The sequence below is a fragment of the Hermetia illucens genome, chromosome 4 (assembly GCF_905115235.1).
Source record: "Hermetia illucens chromosome 4, iHerIll2.2.curated.20191125, whole genome shotgun sequence".
Lineage (NCBI taxonomy): Eukaryota > Metazoa > Arthropoda > Insecta > Diptera > Stratiomyidae > Hermetia > Hermetia illucens.
Genome location: NC_051852.1, coordinates 87,494,758 through 87,510,896, shown reverse-complemented (window position 1 = coordinate 87,510,896; position 16,139 = coordinate 87,494,758). Strand labels below are relative to the sequence as shown.

General features: G+C 41.4%; 2 protein-coding genes across 2 annotated transcripts; one reads left to right on the top strand and one right to left on the bottom strand.

The window, feature by feature from the left end:
* On the bottom strand, window positions 1-1,356 carry LOC119655664 (enoyl-[acyl-carrier-protein] reductase, mitochondrial). The gene is made up of 2 exons (XM_038061650.1): window positions 1,025-1,356; window positions 1-963 (listed from the first exon to the last, which is right to left on the bottom strand). Exons 1-2 carry the CDS (start codon window positions 1,236-1,238, stop codon window positions 104-106), a joined length of 1,074 nt encoding a protein of 357 aa, XP_037917578.1. The 5' UTR covers window positions 1,239-1,356; the 3' UTR covers window positions 1-103.
* A 501-nt stretch (window positions 1,357-1,857) lies between these two features.
* LOC119654997 (probable enoyl-CoA hydratase, mitochondrial) lies at window positions 1,858-8,623 on the top strand. Its single transcript, XM_038060664.1, has 3 exons — window positions 1,858-2,081; window positions 7,668-8,389; window positions 8,457-8,623. Exons 1-3 carry the CDS (start codon window positions 1,997-1,999, stop codon window positions 8,520-8,522), a joined length of 873 nt encoding a protein of 290 aa, XP_037916592.1. The 5' UTR covers window positions 1,858-1,996; the 3' UTR covers window positions 8,523-8,623.
* The last annotated feature ends 7,516 nt before the right edge of the window (window positions 8,624-16,139 follow it).

Sequence of the window (16,139 nt, the reverse complement as noted above, 5' to 3'; positions counted from 1 at the left end):
TTCGCATTGTCAAACATTTATTCACCAAATAACACCAACATAGACTACGAATAACAAGTTCAGGGTAATATCGACAATTGAGAGAAGATCTTGAACCTTATGCTCAAGATTTGCTAAAGTCTAAAATATATTTTTTTCCTGTGAATCCTTTAAAATTTAGAGCGCTATCCAGAGCATCCTTATAATTTTCTATGGGAACTAGTTCGTGGATGGGGGCTTTCAATTTCCCTTCCGAAATCAAGTTGAAAAGATCTTTAAACATGGTTGCACGTTCCTCGGTATTAAAGTTTTCCTTCGTCCACCTTGTCATCCAAAAACCTTTGAACGATATATCCTTGAAAATGAGAGCGGCTGTCGACGCTGTAACGGGTTCACGCGACATACCACCGTAAGTCACAAGGGTGCCCTTCGAATCGATATGCCTGGTAAGCTCTGTGGCACTTTTACCGCCCACACAATTCAAAGCTAGCTTTGGCTTTTTTAGACGATCTTTGAAAATCGTGCTTGTACGTATCTCCTCTTCCGTCAATATAGCAGTCGCTCCAAGGCAACATAGGTGCTTGCGTAAATCTTCGATGTCAGCACGATCGCGGACAATGCCAACGGAGTTGATATTCATTGCCTTACACAATTGGTGAACCGCTTGACCAACAGCGCTGTTTGCTCCGTTTTGAATGACGGTATCGCCTTCTGCCAGTGGAACGAAGTCTTTCAGCATTCGATACGCCGTGCATGGGTTCACCGTAATTGTGGCAGCTTCAACGATCCCCACATTACCCGGGATTTTAAGAATGTTTTCTTCAGTGAATTTTGCATACGAAGCCCATGTTCCTAAACCTGTGGCAACAGGTATAATTATGTCACCTTTTTTCACCTTGGTGACTTTTGGCCCCACACTGATGACTTCGCCAGCTCCTTCATTGCCTCCCACTGCAGGGAATTTGGGTTTGACTGGATACTTTCCTGTGGAGAGTAAATAATTTATGTAAGTCGGTATTATTGGGAGGGCGAAATTGGACAGTACCTTGGATTGTATTTATATCCGCCGGATTTATTGGAGACACTAGTATTTTCACTAAAACTTCATTGTTTACTGGATCCGATACTTCTTCCTTGCACAATTTTACTACATCCACGGGTTCCCCATATTTATCGTATTTTAACTTCGATGCCACTACCGACATGTGTCTAGCTTTATTTGTCAAGTTGCCAATACATTTTATGGATTGGCTTAGCATTGTCCCAGGATTCCTCAACAATAAACTGGAAAGTAAAACTAAATCTGATAAAGCCGTAACGGGCAACAGGCGCTCTCAATAAGAGATGCACTCCGAAACGACAGATAACAGCTGACAAATTTTTTGCCGGCTGCTTGTAGCCGCGTAGCATTAGGCGTTCGCGGAGCCCATGACGAGGTACGCGGTGAACACCGTTCCATGCGCACTTCCAATTGGAATGAGGGCATCGCAAGCGTTTAACCGCCATGGCAATTAATTGCAGCAGGAACTTTGAAATTGGGATTCCTTGAAATTGCAATCGCTTCAGCATAGCCTCGGACAATCAGCATTTATATTCTACTAACAAGGGGTCTGTCAAATTGGCAGTAACAATCACGATAACCCACCAGCGGATACGGGTTGTCGCGAGCTAATTGCGGTCGTAACGCGAAAAGGTACACGGCTCTAGTCACTTAGAGGGAAATTCACGTCCAAATAAATAAGGTGGTTCTTGTCGTTGCTAAGCACGAACCGAAGTATTTTCTCGGATATCTATGATAACATTGCTAGTCTTCTCGAAATGATCGTTCGGAGAGAGGAGAGAGAATTTAATTAATTCTTGATGAGATTGACAATATTAATTTAAACGCGTGTGGCGTGTTAGATGATCGTGTCTGGATTCCGCCGCTCTCAGCAGTAGATTGTGGATACACCTCGCAGTCAGTTCTTAGATTTGTTCCGGTGTCAGCGCCTGCTCGGTGATTCTCTATAACGCAGAAATGGCAAATATTGTTAAAACCATCCTTGGACGTAGCCAAGTTCTACTTCACAACCCACAATTCAGTAGCAGATATTACTGCGCAGGTAAGGAAAAACAATGAAATATTTGATCAGGTGGAAAATGACATTTCTCGAGTTATTTGGAAATGGTTTTTGATTTGAACGCATCTGTTCTAATTGGGAGAAAGGCTGAACTTTGCACACTGCATTGCAATTATAGTGGGAATGGTCAATATTTTCGGGTAGATGTCGAACATTTTATCCTAAAGTAGAGACACTAGAACGCAGACCCGGGGGGTGTGGATTGTATCCAAATTTCAAGGTCAGCACGCGTAGTGGTTGGCTATCGGAGGCCAGATAAGCTTGTACAAGTGAGCGTGTTCCTCTGGCGGGCAGGTCTGAGATGGTTACATAACTTGAAATATTTTGGGCCAAATTGAAAAACAAGCGAATTTCGAGGTTCCTTTATGCGAGGCAGGGAAAACAATAGTCGAGGTTTATAGCCGTGTTATTGTTACATTTTTTGGGCTCACATTGATCTGGCGTTTTAATCGGAAAAAAGGAGGTTAAGGAGCTGGAGAAGAAGTATATTATCATTACATTCTCAACACTCAATGCTGTAACGCAGCACAATTTGCATTCTGTGTAGAAGGCTGATTTGGTCGGGTTGAATACCTTCTCTTAACCAGTATGTACTTTGTCCCGATTACGCAAGTTGAGATATCTGCGTTCCAGAAAAATGTTCATGTGCACATATGTAAATCGCTCTCTTAAATCACAAGACATAAATCTGGCTTGGTAAAGAAGACAAAGTACCAAGTGTGTGAGGCTCTTTCTATTCCTCATTCCAAGTGGACTTCATCCCTCTTCTTATTAGGGAAAATTCACTCCGTTTTCCTATTACGTTATACGTTGCCATTTTGATATTTAAACCAACGATAAGGCATGATTGCTTCTTCGATAAGACTTGAAAAAGTGACGGAGATCAGTTTTGCGTACCACCAAATATATATATAGGAAAATCTTACCACGGAACACTTTCAATTTAATGTTCTTGTGGAGGTAACTGTAGTTTCCCATTTTAGATAAGCGTGATGACCGAGTCGATTGGTCGTTGACGCCTCGAACTTGCGCCTCAGGTTCTTGAATCCTGATCGTGTCATAACTATGCATTTTCGTGTGCCTTGACGCGTTTGCAGTAATCACTGGCATAGCACTAAGTATGATAATCACGGAGGCGAAAAGACGGTCGGGATATCATATCCTTGACAAAGCAATGAACAGATTTTAAGATTTCTCATGCCTCAAGGCGTGTGGAAATTATGCAGTGAATGGCATGATTTTATATGTTCATGTATAAAAGTCAGGTGTAATTTTTCCCCCGAACACAGCTATATAGGAAATCAAATGAAAAATACCAAAAAACTCGCAACTTAATACCGGGTCCGCACGATTGGCACTTGCCGCAAATTCCAAACTGACTTTATTTTGGGGAATCGAACATCATCATCCACATGCTTGCAGGCAGAATGAAAAACGCATCCTTAGATATTACCTCAACCGAAATATCCAAAAAGAATCGCAATGATACCCCGATGTGAAGTTTTATGCCCTTCATTTCATATCGTTTCGGCCATTGGAGACGCATTTCTCGCGAGTTTTCAACGATTGTTGCGACTTCATGTCTATCGCGGATGTCCTTATTTCCGATGGTCGGACGCCACTGGTCCAACACAACATTTTTGTCTTCATCTTCAGCAGGCGACAGGGCGGACGGTTTTATGCAAACTTCAGGTTTGCCTTGTTCGTTTGTAAGTCGATCACAAAGAACGCCAATTGTGGAACACCACTTTATCCAAGTTGCGGTGATATGTGAAACTTCAAAGCGCACTTCACCATTGGCTGATGGTATTGATCCGAAATATTTAAATTGCATAGTTCTTGGCTGGTAGCTGCCACGGACAGTAATGGTATCTTCTTTATTGGGATCGATCTACAAAAATTTTGTATTACTCAAATCCAGTCTTCGACCAAATAAGAACACAGAGGATGGTGAGAGCTGTAGATCCAGAAGTGCAATATAGAGAGGACGATGCTTCTAACGGTGTTTTTTTCATGCGTATTATGTATTGCGTCAACAGTTTCCCTGATCTTGACTTTATATTGTTATATGGACAGCAACCAGATCGGACGGTAATTTCAACATTTTGCTAAATTGCGTTTCTTTTTCCATATGGTCGTGCTTTCCTGCCAGACAGATGGTGTTCTAGTGTCCAGCCCTCCTCAATAACGTGTTGAAGAACCCACTGAGCCATAGTTGATTTGCGATTTACAGTTCCGATACCAAATGCACCAAAATGCCACAATTGTTGAGTAAACCATGTTCTGACAAGGACAAGGTCGTCCGTGTTTGCCAAGTCGCCACACTCATTTTGTACTCCTAAACCTTTTCCCCCATGGCACCTGTTGCCGCCTGCTTTTTAGCCCACATGGCCATTAACATCGCCCACAATATGGCCATCAGTAGGCATGTTATATGGATTTACATCAAGTAGTTGCATTAAGGCGTATTTCTCGGCATTCGATCGACAGTGGTACGTATGCGGTGAAGAAATGAACTGTGCGGTCAACTGATATAATAGTGAGGTTTGTCAGCCGGTCATCAAATCGTTCGACTTCTTTAATGGCATTGCGCCTCTGAGATGGCAATGCTACATCATTGAAGTAAAGTACAAATATCAATCCGCTTCTTCCGAAAAAAATTAATCTTTTCAATGTTGGTGAAACCATATTTTTTTATTCTTCAAAAGGTCCATTTGTCCTCTTTATCAGTCAATCTTAGAATAACTGATTTACTGTCCAGCGTGCCCTACAAATCACCTAATCTTATATGCTAACAAGTTGTTAGCACTGATGAAGGGAACCAGTGGTTCCCGAAATATTGGTATTTACAAAAATAAATAACCACACCAACGAAAAAGAAACAACAAGTTTTTTATTATTTCAGATAATTAATCGTTGGAAACACCGCATAATTTCACTCAGACACCTAATCTTAACTATTTACTACTACCTGTTAATCCAAACAGCTAACTATTGGTATTACTTAAGTTGCCACCTTAGTCTATTTTGTTCGATAACCTGATTTGCTTCTGGTAAGTGCACGTTGAGCTTGGTTGCTATATATCTTCTGGTTTGGCCTATGTATGATTTGTACAAGGTATCTGATAAATTCCGCGTTTTTCATTCTCTTCTTTGAATATGACTTGCTGATAGGTACTTCTTTATTGGTCCTGCTTGCGGGATTGTTTCGCCCCATTTTTTTTTGTGTAAAACAAAACTTTATTAAAATCGGTTGACTGTCTGTCTATCTGTGACACCTTTTATCTTAGAAAAGGTTACTCATATTGGTAGGAAATTTGATAGAAAGGTGGGAACTATAAATCCCACTGCGAGCAGTGGGTTGAGTTTATGGGGAGTCCTCATATATGCCAAAGGGGGTAAATTTTTTTTTCCACCGAGTATAGTTATGTGATTAGTAATGATTAGTATTTTTCGAAGCCGAGATTAGTTTTGCCATTGGTTGCAAAGGGGAAGAGTGTGGGGGTCCGAAAATGATCAGCTACTTGAAGAACCCGTTATCAGAAACTACCCAACCCAAATATCTGAAAAGAAATGTGGTGGTCCATGCACATAGTATCTAGGCTTCCAAATATTCTCCATACCGATACCGGTTTAAATGAAGTTAATAATAGTATGTTACCATATTTATTATATTTTCTAAAAATTGATTGGGGATAGGTTATATGGAGCATGACACTACCAATTTTGGTGGAAATCGTATCATTACTAACAGAGTTATAATAAGTTAAAATTGTCACTTTTGTGCAAATTTTTTACATTCTGGGACTTTGAATATTAGCATCATACTAAAGTGAATGGTCTGACAATACTAAATGCATAAACATTACGTGCTAGGTGTAAATGGGCAAATACCCACTTAAATATGCTTTTATTGAAAATACAGAAAACCTTTCATACTTGAAGCGCTTAGCTTTCCCGATTTAATATCAATTATTTGCAACTTTTGCCTTCCACTGTCTTCTTTCTGAAACCGTGCTTTTCCACAGCTTCAAAAAGGTGGCGTCCTTCGTTGTGCGAACATGGTTTGGATGTGGAAATTGATTTTAGGAATATCGAATTTGACATATATCAGTTTGCAGTTGAAAAGGAGCAGACGGATTAAGGCACTGGCATTCCTCTGAAATTTTGGTGTTGAATCGTTACGGCTAAATAAATAAAATGAAAAGCACGCAACTTATATTTAAACCATATTAGCAACATCTATGCCTTTTGCGGTCTACTATATATCGATAGAATTTTTCCAAAATATTTGGCGAATGCTGAACGCTCGGTACATCACCAGCGACACATCCAGTTTTTACATGTATGTTTCGTAAGAGAGTCGAAGATATCGTTTTCACGCCAGACTCCATTTGCTTGTAATTTGAATGGCATACGTTGAATTGTAGTTAAAGCTGCTATGGCCTGAAGCAAAAGTTGAATGACATCAGTAAGTGCGACTTTGGGATATGCGCTACTCGCTGGGAATTTCATATTCAAAACTGTTAAAATGTTTGCATTTCGATGAAGTTAGTATCTGTTAGAATGATATATGAACAGAATATTCTGGCCTAAGTCAACTTTAGACGAAGAATTATGTAGACACACGAACCAAATATTCCTGGATCAGTTCAATTACATAACGAAAGTGTTATATTAAGAAAGAACTACTCCAATGCTGATTATACTATGCAATGGAAACCACTATCCTAGGAATGTGCATGGGTTGCCGTAGGGTTATATTGAGCAGAGCAGGGGAGACAAAAGTGCAAAGTGATAAGAGTTAATGGTAAGCATGCTATTTATAATTTTTCGTACTTTCTACGGTTCCAGTAAATTGCTGCCGCCTGACAATAGAGTTTTTTTATTGATGGTCCGACGTTGATAGCAGTTTCTAATCAGTTTGAAATTTTTGGAACCACTCTTCGGTAAATTTTAGAATTTTTTAAAAATAAAAAATCACATGGTGTACGCTCATCGGTCTTTTAGATTTCATCAAATATTCCTTGTAAATGTTTTTCTAACATCTTTCTGTTTCTATTTTCAAAAACTGGAATTTCTATTCACTTGTTGTTATTCAAATACTTCGGGATTCACTTTGGCTTTAAACTACTAAAGGAATCAGCTGACAAAACCTTTTCCATATGCCACTATTTTCTCTCTCTGTTTCTGAGCCTTTTGAGCTTCGTACGAAATATTCTGTGACTTTTGATGCAAGTCAATGTAAATCTTTCTTTAAAATAACTTTTGTGTGAGTTTTGATCAAATGATTTTTAAAACACTGCCTAAAACTTGGGGGGCTTCCTCAAATTCCTTATAATTTGCGTATGGATTGCAGAGCAGCTGACTATATCGACATGACCATTGTATCGTATCGCAATATTTTTTCTGAGGTCAAACACAGAAACACTCATTACTTGAAGAACATCAGTATACTCAATGTTTATAGGATTCGAGTGGAACAACTTTCATTAGGTCATCAGAGATTCATATCAAATAGATTACGAACCTAATTTGTAATCAAGAACCTTTCTCCATTTTTTATAGCTAACAAGTCTTACGAATTCATCAAAGCTGAACTTACTGGAGCTAACAAAAAGGTCGCACTTATCACTTTGAACCGTCCTAAGGCCTTGAATGCTCTTTGCAATGGTTTAATGAGTGAATTGAGTAACGCCTTGGATGAAATCGAGGCGAACAAAAATGTAGCTGTTGTTGTCATTACTGGCAGTGAAAAAGCCTTCGCAGCTGGTGCTGATATCAAGGAAATGAAAGACAACACCTTCGCACAGTGCTTTGCCGGAAACTTTTTGAATAACTGGAATCGAGTAGCACGCATGCAAAAGCCAGTAATCGCTGCGGTCAATGGATATGCTCTTGGTGGCGGTTGTGAGTTAGCCATGATGTGTGATATTATTTATGCCGGTGATAAGGCGAAATTCGGTCAACCTGAGGTAACAATTGGAACAACTCCTGGAGCTGGTGGCTCGCAACGCACACCACGTGCATTGGGCAAGTCCAAGGCCATGGAAATGTGCCTTACCGGCAATATGATTGATGCCCAAGAAGCAGAGAAAGCTGGATTAGTTAGTAAAGTTATCCCGGCTGACAAATTGGTTGAAGAAGCGGTTAAACTAGGTGATAAAATTGCTAGCCATTCACAACTGATTGTTCAAATGATTAAGGAACAAGTGAACACCGCTTATGAGACACCATTGAATGAAGGTTTGAAATTTGAGCGAAGAGGATTCCATGCATCATTTGGAACGGTGAGTTATTCGTTATGTTTGAGGGATAATATGTTTTATTAACGTAATTTTTCATTTGTGTTTACAGAAAGATCAAAAGGAGGGTATGAACGCTTTCACCGAAAAACGTGCTCCAAAATTCATTGATGAATAAGTCATTTTATTTTGCGAATGCTGCGTTGAAGTCAGAACCAGATGTTGCATTTATTTTTATATCTCTATAAATATTGCCATTAATACACTTTTATAAATACATTAATGTATTTTTCATTCATATTCGAATTGGATATATTCGGTCCCCTCCTTGAGCACCGATGTTGGATATTGTTGTGGCTTGGGTATAGAATCCAGATACATATGTTTGTGTGACTATGGATAAATTATCCTTTATAAATATTCGCAAATATGTGCACATTTTATTGAGTTGTAAACTGGTCATCCCTACGTTGCGTTAAATATGGGTCTATTCAGCAGCGTTGCGTCATTTGAAGCAAGGGAAACATTGCTTACTTTACTCAATATGTTGCCTGCGGGCGCCGTATATGCCACGGCGCACATACGACCTTTTTTTGTATATGTATGGTGGTACATTGAAAACTTCATTTCGTTGTCGCGAATTCGTAAATTGCATGCAGCCAATGCGATGAAATACACCCCTGGGGAGGTGTTTTCAAATTTGCCTCCGGAGCGGAGTTGGTTGCCGATGAATCGTGTGGTGTATTGGTCCGATCCAATGAACAATGAATCCTTAAGTTTGCAATATGATTCGTAGGTGATTTGTGGTGATTTGAATAGTAGTTTTTTGCATATTGAAAATTTGCAACTGGATGCATGTGATTTCAAATTAAAAGTAGTGTTGAAAAGAAGTTTTGAGTAATTTTCAAATTGAAAGTGGTGAAAGGTTGTCCAATGCCGGTATGAAATATCAAAATGGAAAAAAGTGTTGCGTTCATCATTTTTCCAGTAAATTGTATAATGTTGTGTATTGACTTACCGGCTGTGATTTCAAAACAAATTCTTGTGTGGGCCATGTCTTCTATTTTCTACTGAAAATAACGATAGGCGAACAGTTAGATTGGGCGATGTAAATAATTTTCGTAGAGCTTTTGAACATTGGAGATCGGCATTAGCCAAATTCGGTAATGGCCCAAAAATCGAAAATTGGATTGGTACTTATTATTCATCAAGTATAAAGCATTGTTACATAGTACATATTTATTTAATGCTATGTTTTTGGGTCATAAATAATTTTACTAGAAACCAGTTACCGTACTAAAACTATTTTGTTTATTTGTGAATTTATTTTTCACATGTAAATATACATGGCTTTGATGTGGTAACATGGAGGCCAAAACGCTGCACGTCCTCGTTCGTTGTCCCTAGGTGCACAAAGTAACTAAGCGGTTTGACCTCTCAAAATGATTTTAAAAACTGAGCTCTATAAATTAAAGATATATTGCATTCCTTCATTCTGAACAGACGCCAAGCCACTGGAACCTGAGATGTGAATTACACTCTCAACTAAAAAGGGATTACATTTAGTTTCGTTGTATCCGATTTTTAAATTGTCGGCGCATAATTATTTTATGATATGCTGCAATTTCTGAAGTTTTCTTGCTTGTTTGTTCGAGAATTTACATATTGAAACATTAAAAGAACGTGCCCACTGGGTGCGACACTACACTTTTTTTAAGCCCCCTTTGTAACGACGGATTTTTTTACCCGCATTGTCAACGACAGAGAGGCAGCGATAAAGTATTGCTTGGTTTATTTGCCAGAAATACATATTAATAACACTCTATGTTTCGCTTGACCCAGGCAAATGGCTGTATTTTTGTTGGACAAATGCCACTTTTTCTCAGAGAACAAGCAGCTAAATGCCTTAGGTAGCATATATTTATGCGCATCTTGGTTTGTTGCAAACATATTTTTATAAATGTATACGTACCGTAACTTCGGAAACGCTTGCTGAACCAATACCAGTAGGGCTACTACCAAATCTTCTTAATAAAAAAATGCAGACGGAGAAGGATGAAGGTGAGTCTCCCTTACGTAAAAAGGGACAAATTGTACCAACTGATCCTCCAGTAAAGGCTTGCCGATGGGGGGGAGGGGGGAATTTGACCTCTGCCATACATGATAAAACGTCGGCAAATACGTTATTTTATAGAGACAAGTATTGAATATCGATGGGGTACTGGCTACTGTTGCTTGCAAAAGTGTCAACGACTGCCAGGCTTGGTTCACTTTTTATTGAAAGGCAGCACTTACGGTCAAGTCTTCGGGCCAGACGATAAGCGTTAAGAATCGATTGATGGTGGGCGGGCCCGGGCAAGACACGGCGGGAAGCTGGAAATCGCTTGTACATTGACTGGGTCTTTTTGGATATCTTCAGGGATTACCAGGTGCCCAAGGAATCTTAACTGCAGTCATAACAATTTGCATTTCTCAACATTGAGCACTAGACTGGGCTCAAGGAGACACTCTTAGTCAGACTCAGAGGAGGACGCGACCATAACATCATCCAAATACATATACGAAACAAAAGAGAAGGTTTCGTAGCAGAAAATGGATCGATCTCTGAATGGTTTGCGGCGCATTACGCACTCCGAATATCATCATAGTCACATGAAGAGCACTTATATATACACAAGGCTCGGATTGGTATCGTTTGTGAGTTTAACCGGTTTAATGTCTGATAATTTCATATTAAATTTTCCTGTGACCAAACTATTGATTACAGGTACTCTGACTTTGTCCGACCTTCAAACCCAACTGCGTGCCGATATACTTGCTGAACTCGATGGCAAGGCCCACCAAAGAGTGAAGTTGGTTTTCTTTGGCCTACAATGTCGTCAATATAAATGATTGAATGTAAATTCCGACAATGCGGCATGTTTGACGTGGACTCCGTATTTGCTGTCATACAAAAGACAGGATAACGGATTCGCCGGGTGGGTTAATTTTTTTACTATTTAGTCACGTAACAAAATCTGTGTCCTCATTTTGCGGAACTGCTAACATTTGGGTTAGCTCCAGCACGTGCCGTTCGGTTCCACATATATCTCGCGGAGTCGGTGTTCACGACTGGCAAACCTGTTAGGGCAGTTTGGTTGGTTGACGGCCTTGGTGATCGGGACGTGGCCGACGACCTGTGCAGCCCAGTGCTCAACGATATTTTCATGCGCGTTACTCAGTGTATCTGCGGTCTGGTCAACAAGATAGATCTTTCACTGTCGAGTGACAGCTGGGTCATACAAGTAGTCGATGTTGAACTAGGGGGCCGCATCTCCGCGATTTTGCGGGAAGTGGCCGGCGCAACTTACAAGCGAAATAAGCACCATCAGATGGTGAGGCTGATGTCAGCGCATCTTTTGTTACGCACATCCAGAAAGCAACTGCTTAATCTACTGCTGATCATGAAATGGTCGATCTGATTGCTCATACGGCGTCGGTTAATTGAAACCCAACTGGTCTTACGTCAGGCTCCGTGTTTCAACAATGTGATACCAATGAAGAGGCGGTGGAAGTTGCAGAAATCCACGAACCTCTCATCATTACCGTGTTTCCCCATTACATGTCCGAGCAAGCTGTTGTCAGATTCCAACTTGGCATTCAGACCACCCATCACGATCACAATGTCACTTTTAGGAAGCTTCTCCAGAACCGCGTTTAGTTCTTCGTAGAAAGCATCTTTTTCTCCACTATATAGGAAGTCTCCGTTGGTGCGTAGCATTGTACAATTGTGATGCTCCTTTACTTGGACGGAAATGTGGCAGTTAGAAGCTACGCATTAGGGTGGCAAAACGTAGGGGAGTACTATCCAGAGCCCCATCAACTTACTTCGCTTAGATCTAGAATGCCCAGTTTATATAACTGGAATACCCGCTCAAATTGGAGAAAGCGAGCATCCCCAGGACCACCGCTACCTTTGTCGAGGAGAGTAGGCACAATTCAGATACCAATCATAGTCTATTTTCGATATCAGTCCGTATCCGAGGCGTTGCTGACTTTTCAGTAGCAATAAAGTTTCAAAATTTGCACGTTGCTAGCCCACAAATTTCTTTCCCTTTAGTCGCCTATTACGACAACCAGGGAATGCTTTGAGTGTATTCTTAAGCCCTAACTCACAGGACATCACGGAGTGACATATGATGGTGCAAAATGTCATGTGGTTCACCGAAGTAAAATCTCGGCGACGTTTCTCATGCTGCCTTGTCCGGAGAATGTGGAGGAGTTTAATGGAAAATGGCATTTTTTCTCGAACACCTCGACTATACTGATGACATCTGCTTGCTCTCTCACCGAGTCATAGACCTTGGCAAAATGGCTCTAAATAGAGTTGGACTAAAGGTAAACAACAACAAAACCAAGGTTCTCGACTGCACTCTCCCTATCTGCATTAAGGGCCAAAACTACGAAAGCGTCGACCAATTTTTACATCTAGGGAGCATGGTTTCTGCCGACGGTGACACTGAACTGGATGTTGCTCGACGCATTAACAGTGCTAGATCCGCTTTCGCTGCCCTTGTGGAAATGCAGATCGGGGATACTGAACACGTTCTGTTGAATCTTTGATATGAGGTCCGCTTTCTTCTTGTGGTGGAAAAGGATTGCGATTATTTTGAACAAGAGTCGCGGGCATGTGACTTGGGGTGATTTTTGTCTACGAATCTTGTTCATTACAACCTTGTAAGCAGCGCCCCACGGGTTCATATTTATTTCAAGGCATAACTGTTTGTAGCAATTCCTCTTACTTTCCCGTATAGCCTTCTTAAAGTTACTTCGAAGATTGCGGTATTCTTTCTCCGACTGCTTATTTTCTATTTTCGCTCTGGTCCTTTGGCAAAGCCTCCTCACTCGCAGACACGATGCTCTCAATAACGCGATTTCTCGGTTCTACCAGTAGTTTGGTTTCTTACTGTCATGGAACTTGCGTCTGGCATTGTAGAGTCGCAGGCCTCAGTTATCCGTTGACATAACTGGCTCACTTTTTCCAGCGCCGCTCCCTCCGTGTCGTAACCTCCTTCTAAAGTCGCCAGGAATGTCTCTTCCTCGAAAGCTCCAGTGGGTCACCCAGCTATTTTAGTTTTTTCGCTTTTGGTGCTTACTTGAGTGTCGCCTCCCCCGTTCTTGATGTCGAGAAAGATGGCCTAATGGTCACTGTGGGTATAATGCTCACTCACCCGCCAGTCCATCCGTCTCGCCAACAAGGTGTTGAGGTAGGTTAGATCGACGATTGAGCCTAGTTTTCTGCCTCGGGAGGTGGGCACGCATCCAACGTTGAGGAGACAATGTCAAGCTCCGCGAAGGTTTCAAGCAAGATTTGGTCTCTGATGTTCGTCACTCAACTTCCCCCGTATAAAGCCCACGCGTTGAAATCACCGGCAATGATTTTGGGGCTGTGGTCACTAGCGGCCAGCATCAAGCTGTTTATCATCTCCTCATATTGGGCTAATATTGCACTAGCAGCTGTAGATATGGAAGCCGCTGACTTTCGCCCGTACAAAGCCTGCTCCCGGGAATGCCATTGTTTCTTGAATGGCTCGCCGTCTACACCCACGTAGCATTAACGTAATTTTGGTACGGTTCACATATTACCGCCAACTCCACATTCGACTCTCGTATGGTTTGAGAGAGCAAGTCTTGAGCTGCCTGGCAACGGTTGAGGTTGATTTGCATCAACCTCATTTAGCCTTACGATTCAGCTCCCTCCTATATGCCGGGCACCTGCCACAACCTGCAATGTGCCGGTCCTCTACTTCCGTTCTCCTTTACACAACATGCATCGTGGATCTCCAGTACAAGTTTGGTAAGGTGGCCCTCTTCACCACACTTCCTGCACCTTTTCTACCTATCGTACTCGCTAGTACATGCTGCTGCAAAGTGACCGAAATCGAGGCATCTGAAGTATCTGTTCAGAGATATTTGTTCCCTAAGTCGACACACGACCCAACCTATTCTTACCTTGCCCGCGGTAATCAGTTTAATACCTGATTCCACCGGCAAGCTAATAATAGCGGTCTGTGTACCTCAACATCTTCATCCTTTTGATGGCACTGTCTTCTAGGTTGCTAAGGTTGAATTATTCCCTTAGTGCAGCACAGATATCGTCTGGTGATGTGACCCCGTCTAGGTCTTTGCACTCGATCACTATTTGTTGCTTCTGAGCTTTCACGTCTGCTTTCTCACCTACTACCTTCTTCATCTGGCCGCGAAAGCTTTGGCCATGAGGCTTTTTCTTCTTGGCCGCTTGTTGGACACCAAGGGATTCACTTATTTCGTCCATACCCCGTTTGCCCGCGTTCTCACCTATCTTACGTTGAAGTGCCGTTACCTGCGTCTCATGTGTGACTTTGTCACATGACGCGTGCGGTGCCCCAATAATACAAACGCTGTTGTAGTTCGCTGCCTTCCACGATCTCATTTTACAGCATCGATAGTTATGTCAGTCCGGGGACTCTCCAAATTCCTTTCCGAGTCCGTCTACGAATCTCGACTGCTTAGGGGTAAAGTTGTCTTCAGTGGTGACCTCCCAAGTTTTGAGTTTTTTCGAAAAGGATCCGGTGTAGATCTCATTTTCATTCCACTACGGTAGCTAAGTTTCCCACTACTGAGGCACTGTGTCGTTGGATATCGACGGCCGGGGGCCCGCTTGGCCACTCTGAAAAACCGCCGGTACTGGGTTTCCGAAGCCCTGCTCCTTAAAAAACTACCCTTCTCGTCCTCCATATTTGGTTTGATTTCTGGGTGTGCTTCCTACAGCCAATTTTTATCCACGTTTACTTCCCACCTACCAGCGCATAGGCATTTCCATGCACGCATCTCTCCTGATGCGTGCATATAACGCCTCCACCGAACGTTCACTTATCCGCACGTAGCGACGCGCCTGATGGGAGATTTGGCAACTCCACACACTATTAGTTTATCTGGTATGCCCCTCCTGCATAGAGTACTGCAGGTATGCTTTTCACGCTATCGAAAGCTTTCTCAAAATCGATGAAGAACAGATGCATCGACTTACTCCTCCGACTTACTCTCGTTCTTGGCCATTTCACCGACCCAAATTCAGTGGCAAGGCTACTCGGCTGCGAGCCTACTCAACGCACGAAACCAAAACAATTCGCCGTCAAGTACACGCACTTTGAATTAACCTCAAATTCCAAATTTCTCCCTTCATCAGGTCCGCAGTGTTCCAAAATGATCTGCAGGGTGAGACTATGGTCAGCGCAGGAGGAGCTTGAACGGGAACCAGCTCGCTCTCTGTCGATCAAGTTTTCGAGATGTTGTAGTTCTACCTTGTTTAGTAAAGTAACACACTATTCATATTAATCCTTACACATTTAATAACCACCATTATTCAAGTTAATTCTTTTACATTTAATTAAGAACATTAAAAGTATAATAGCTTAAGTACTGAGGAAGAGAGTAATTAGCTCTCGAAATACGTATTTACTAACTATTAAAATATATTGTAGTAGGAGCAAGCTACCTAGTTTTATTTTTATTTAGAAGAACTACAAGCATCGGAACGATAACTATATTAAAATAGAAAATCTTTAAAATGCTTCTAAAATTAGTCTCATTTCTAAGCTTATCAATATTAATATTTTTAATTCAAAAATTAATTAATCGTCATTCTATTTTTTTCTCCTTGACACCGCAGGCTAATCCCATTTTTTTTTAAACTGACATTTAAAAAGCAATTCATTTTTTTAAAAATTTATCATTTAAATCATGGCCTGCTCCGCCACAGAGAACACCTATGGTG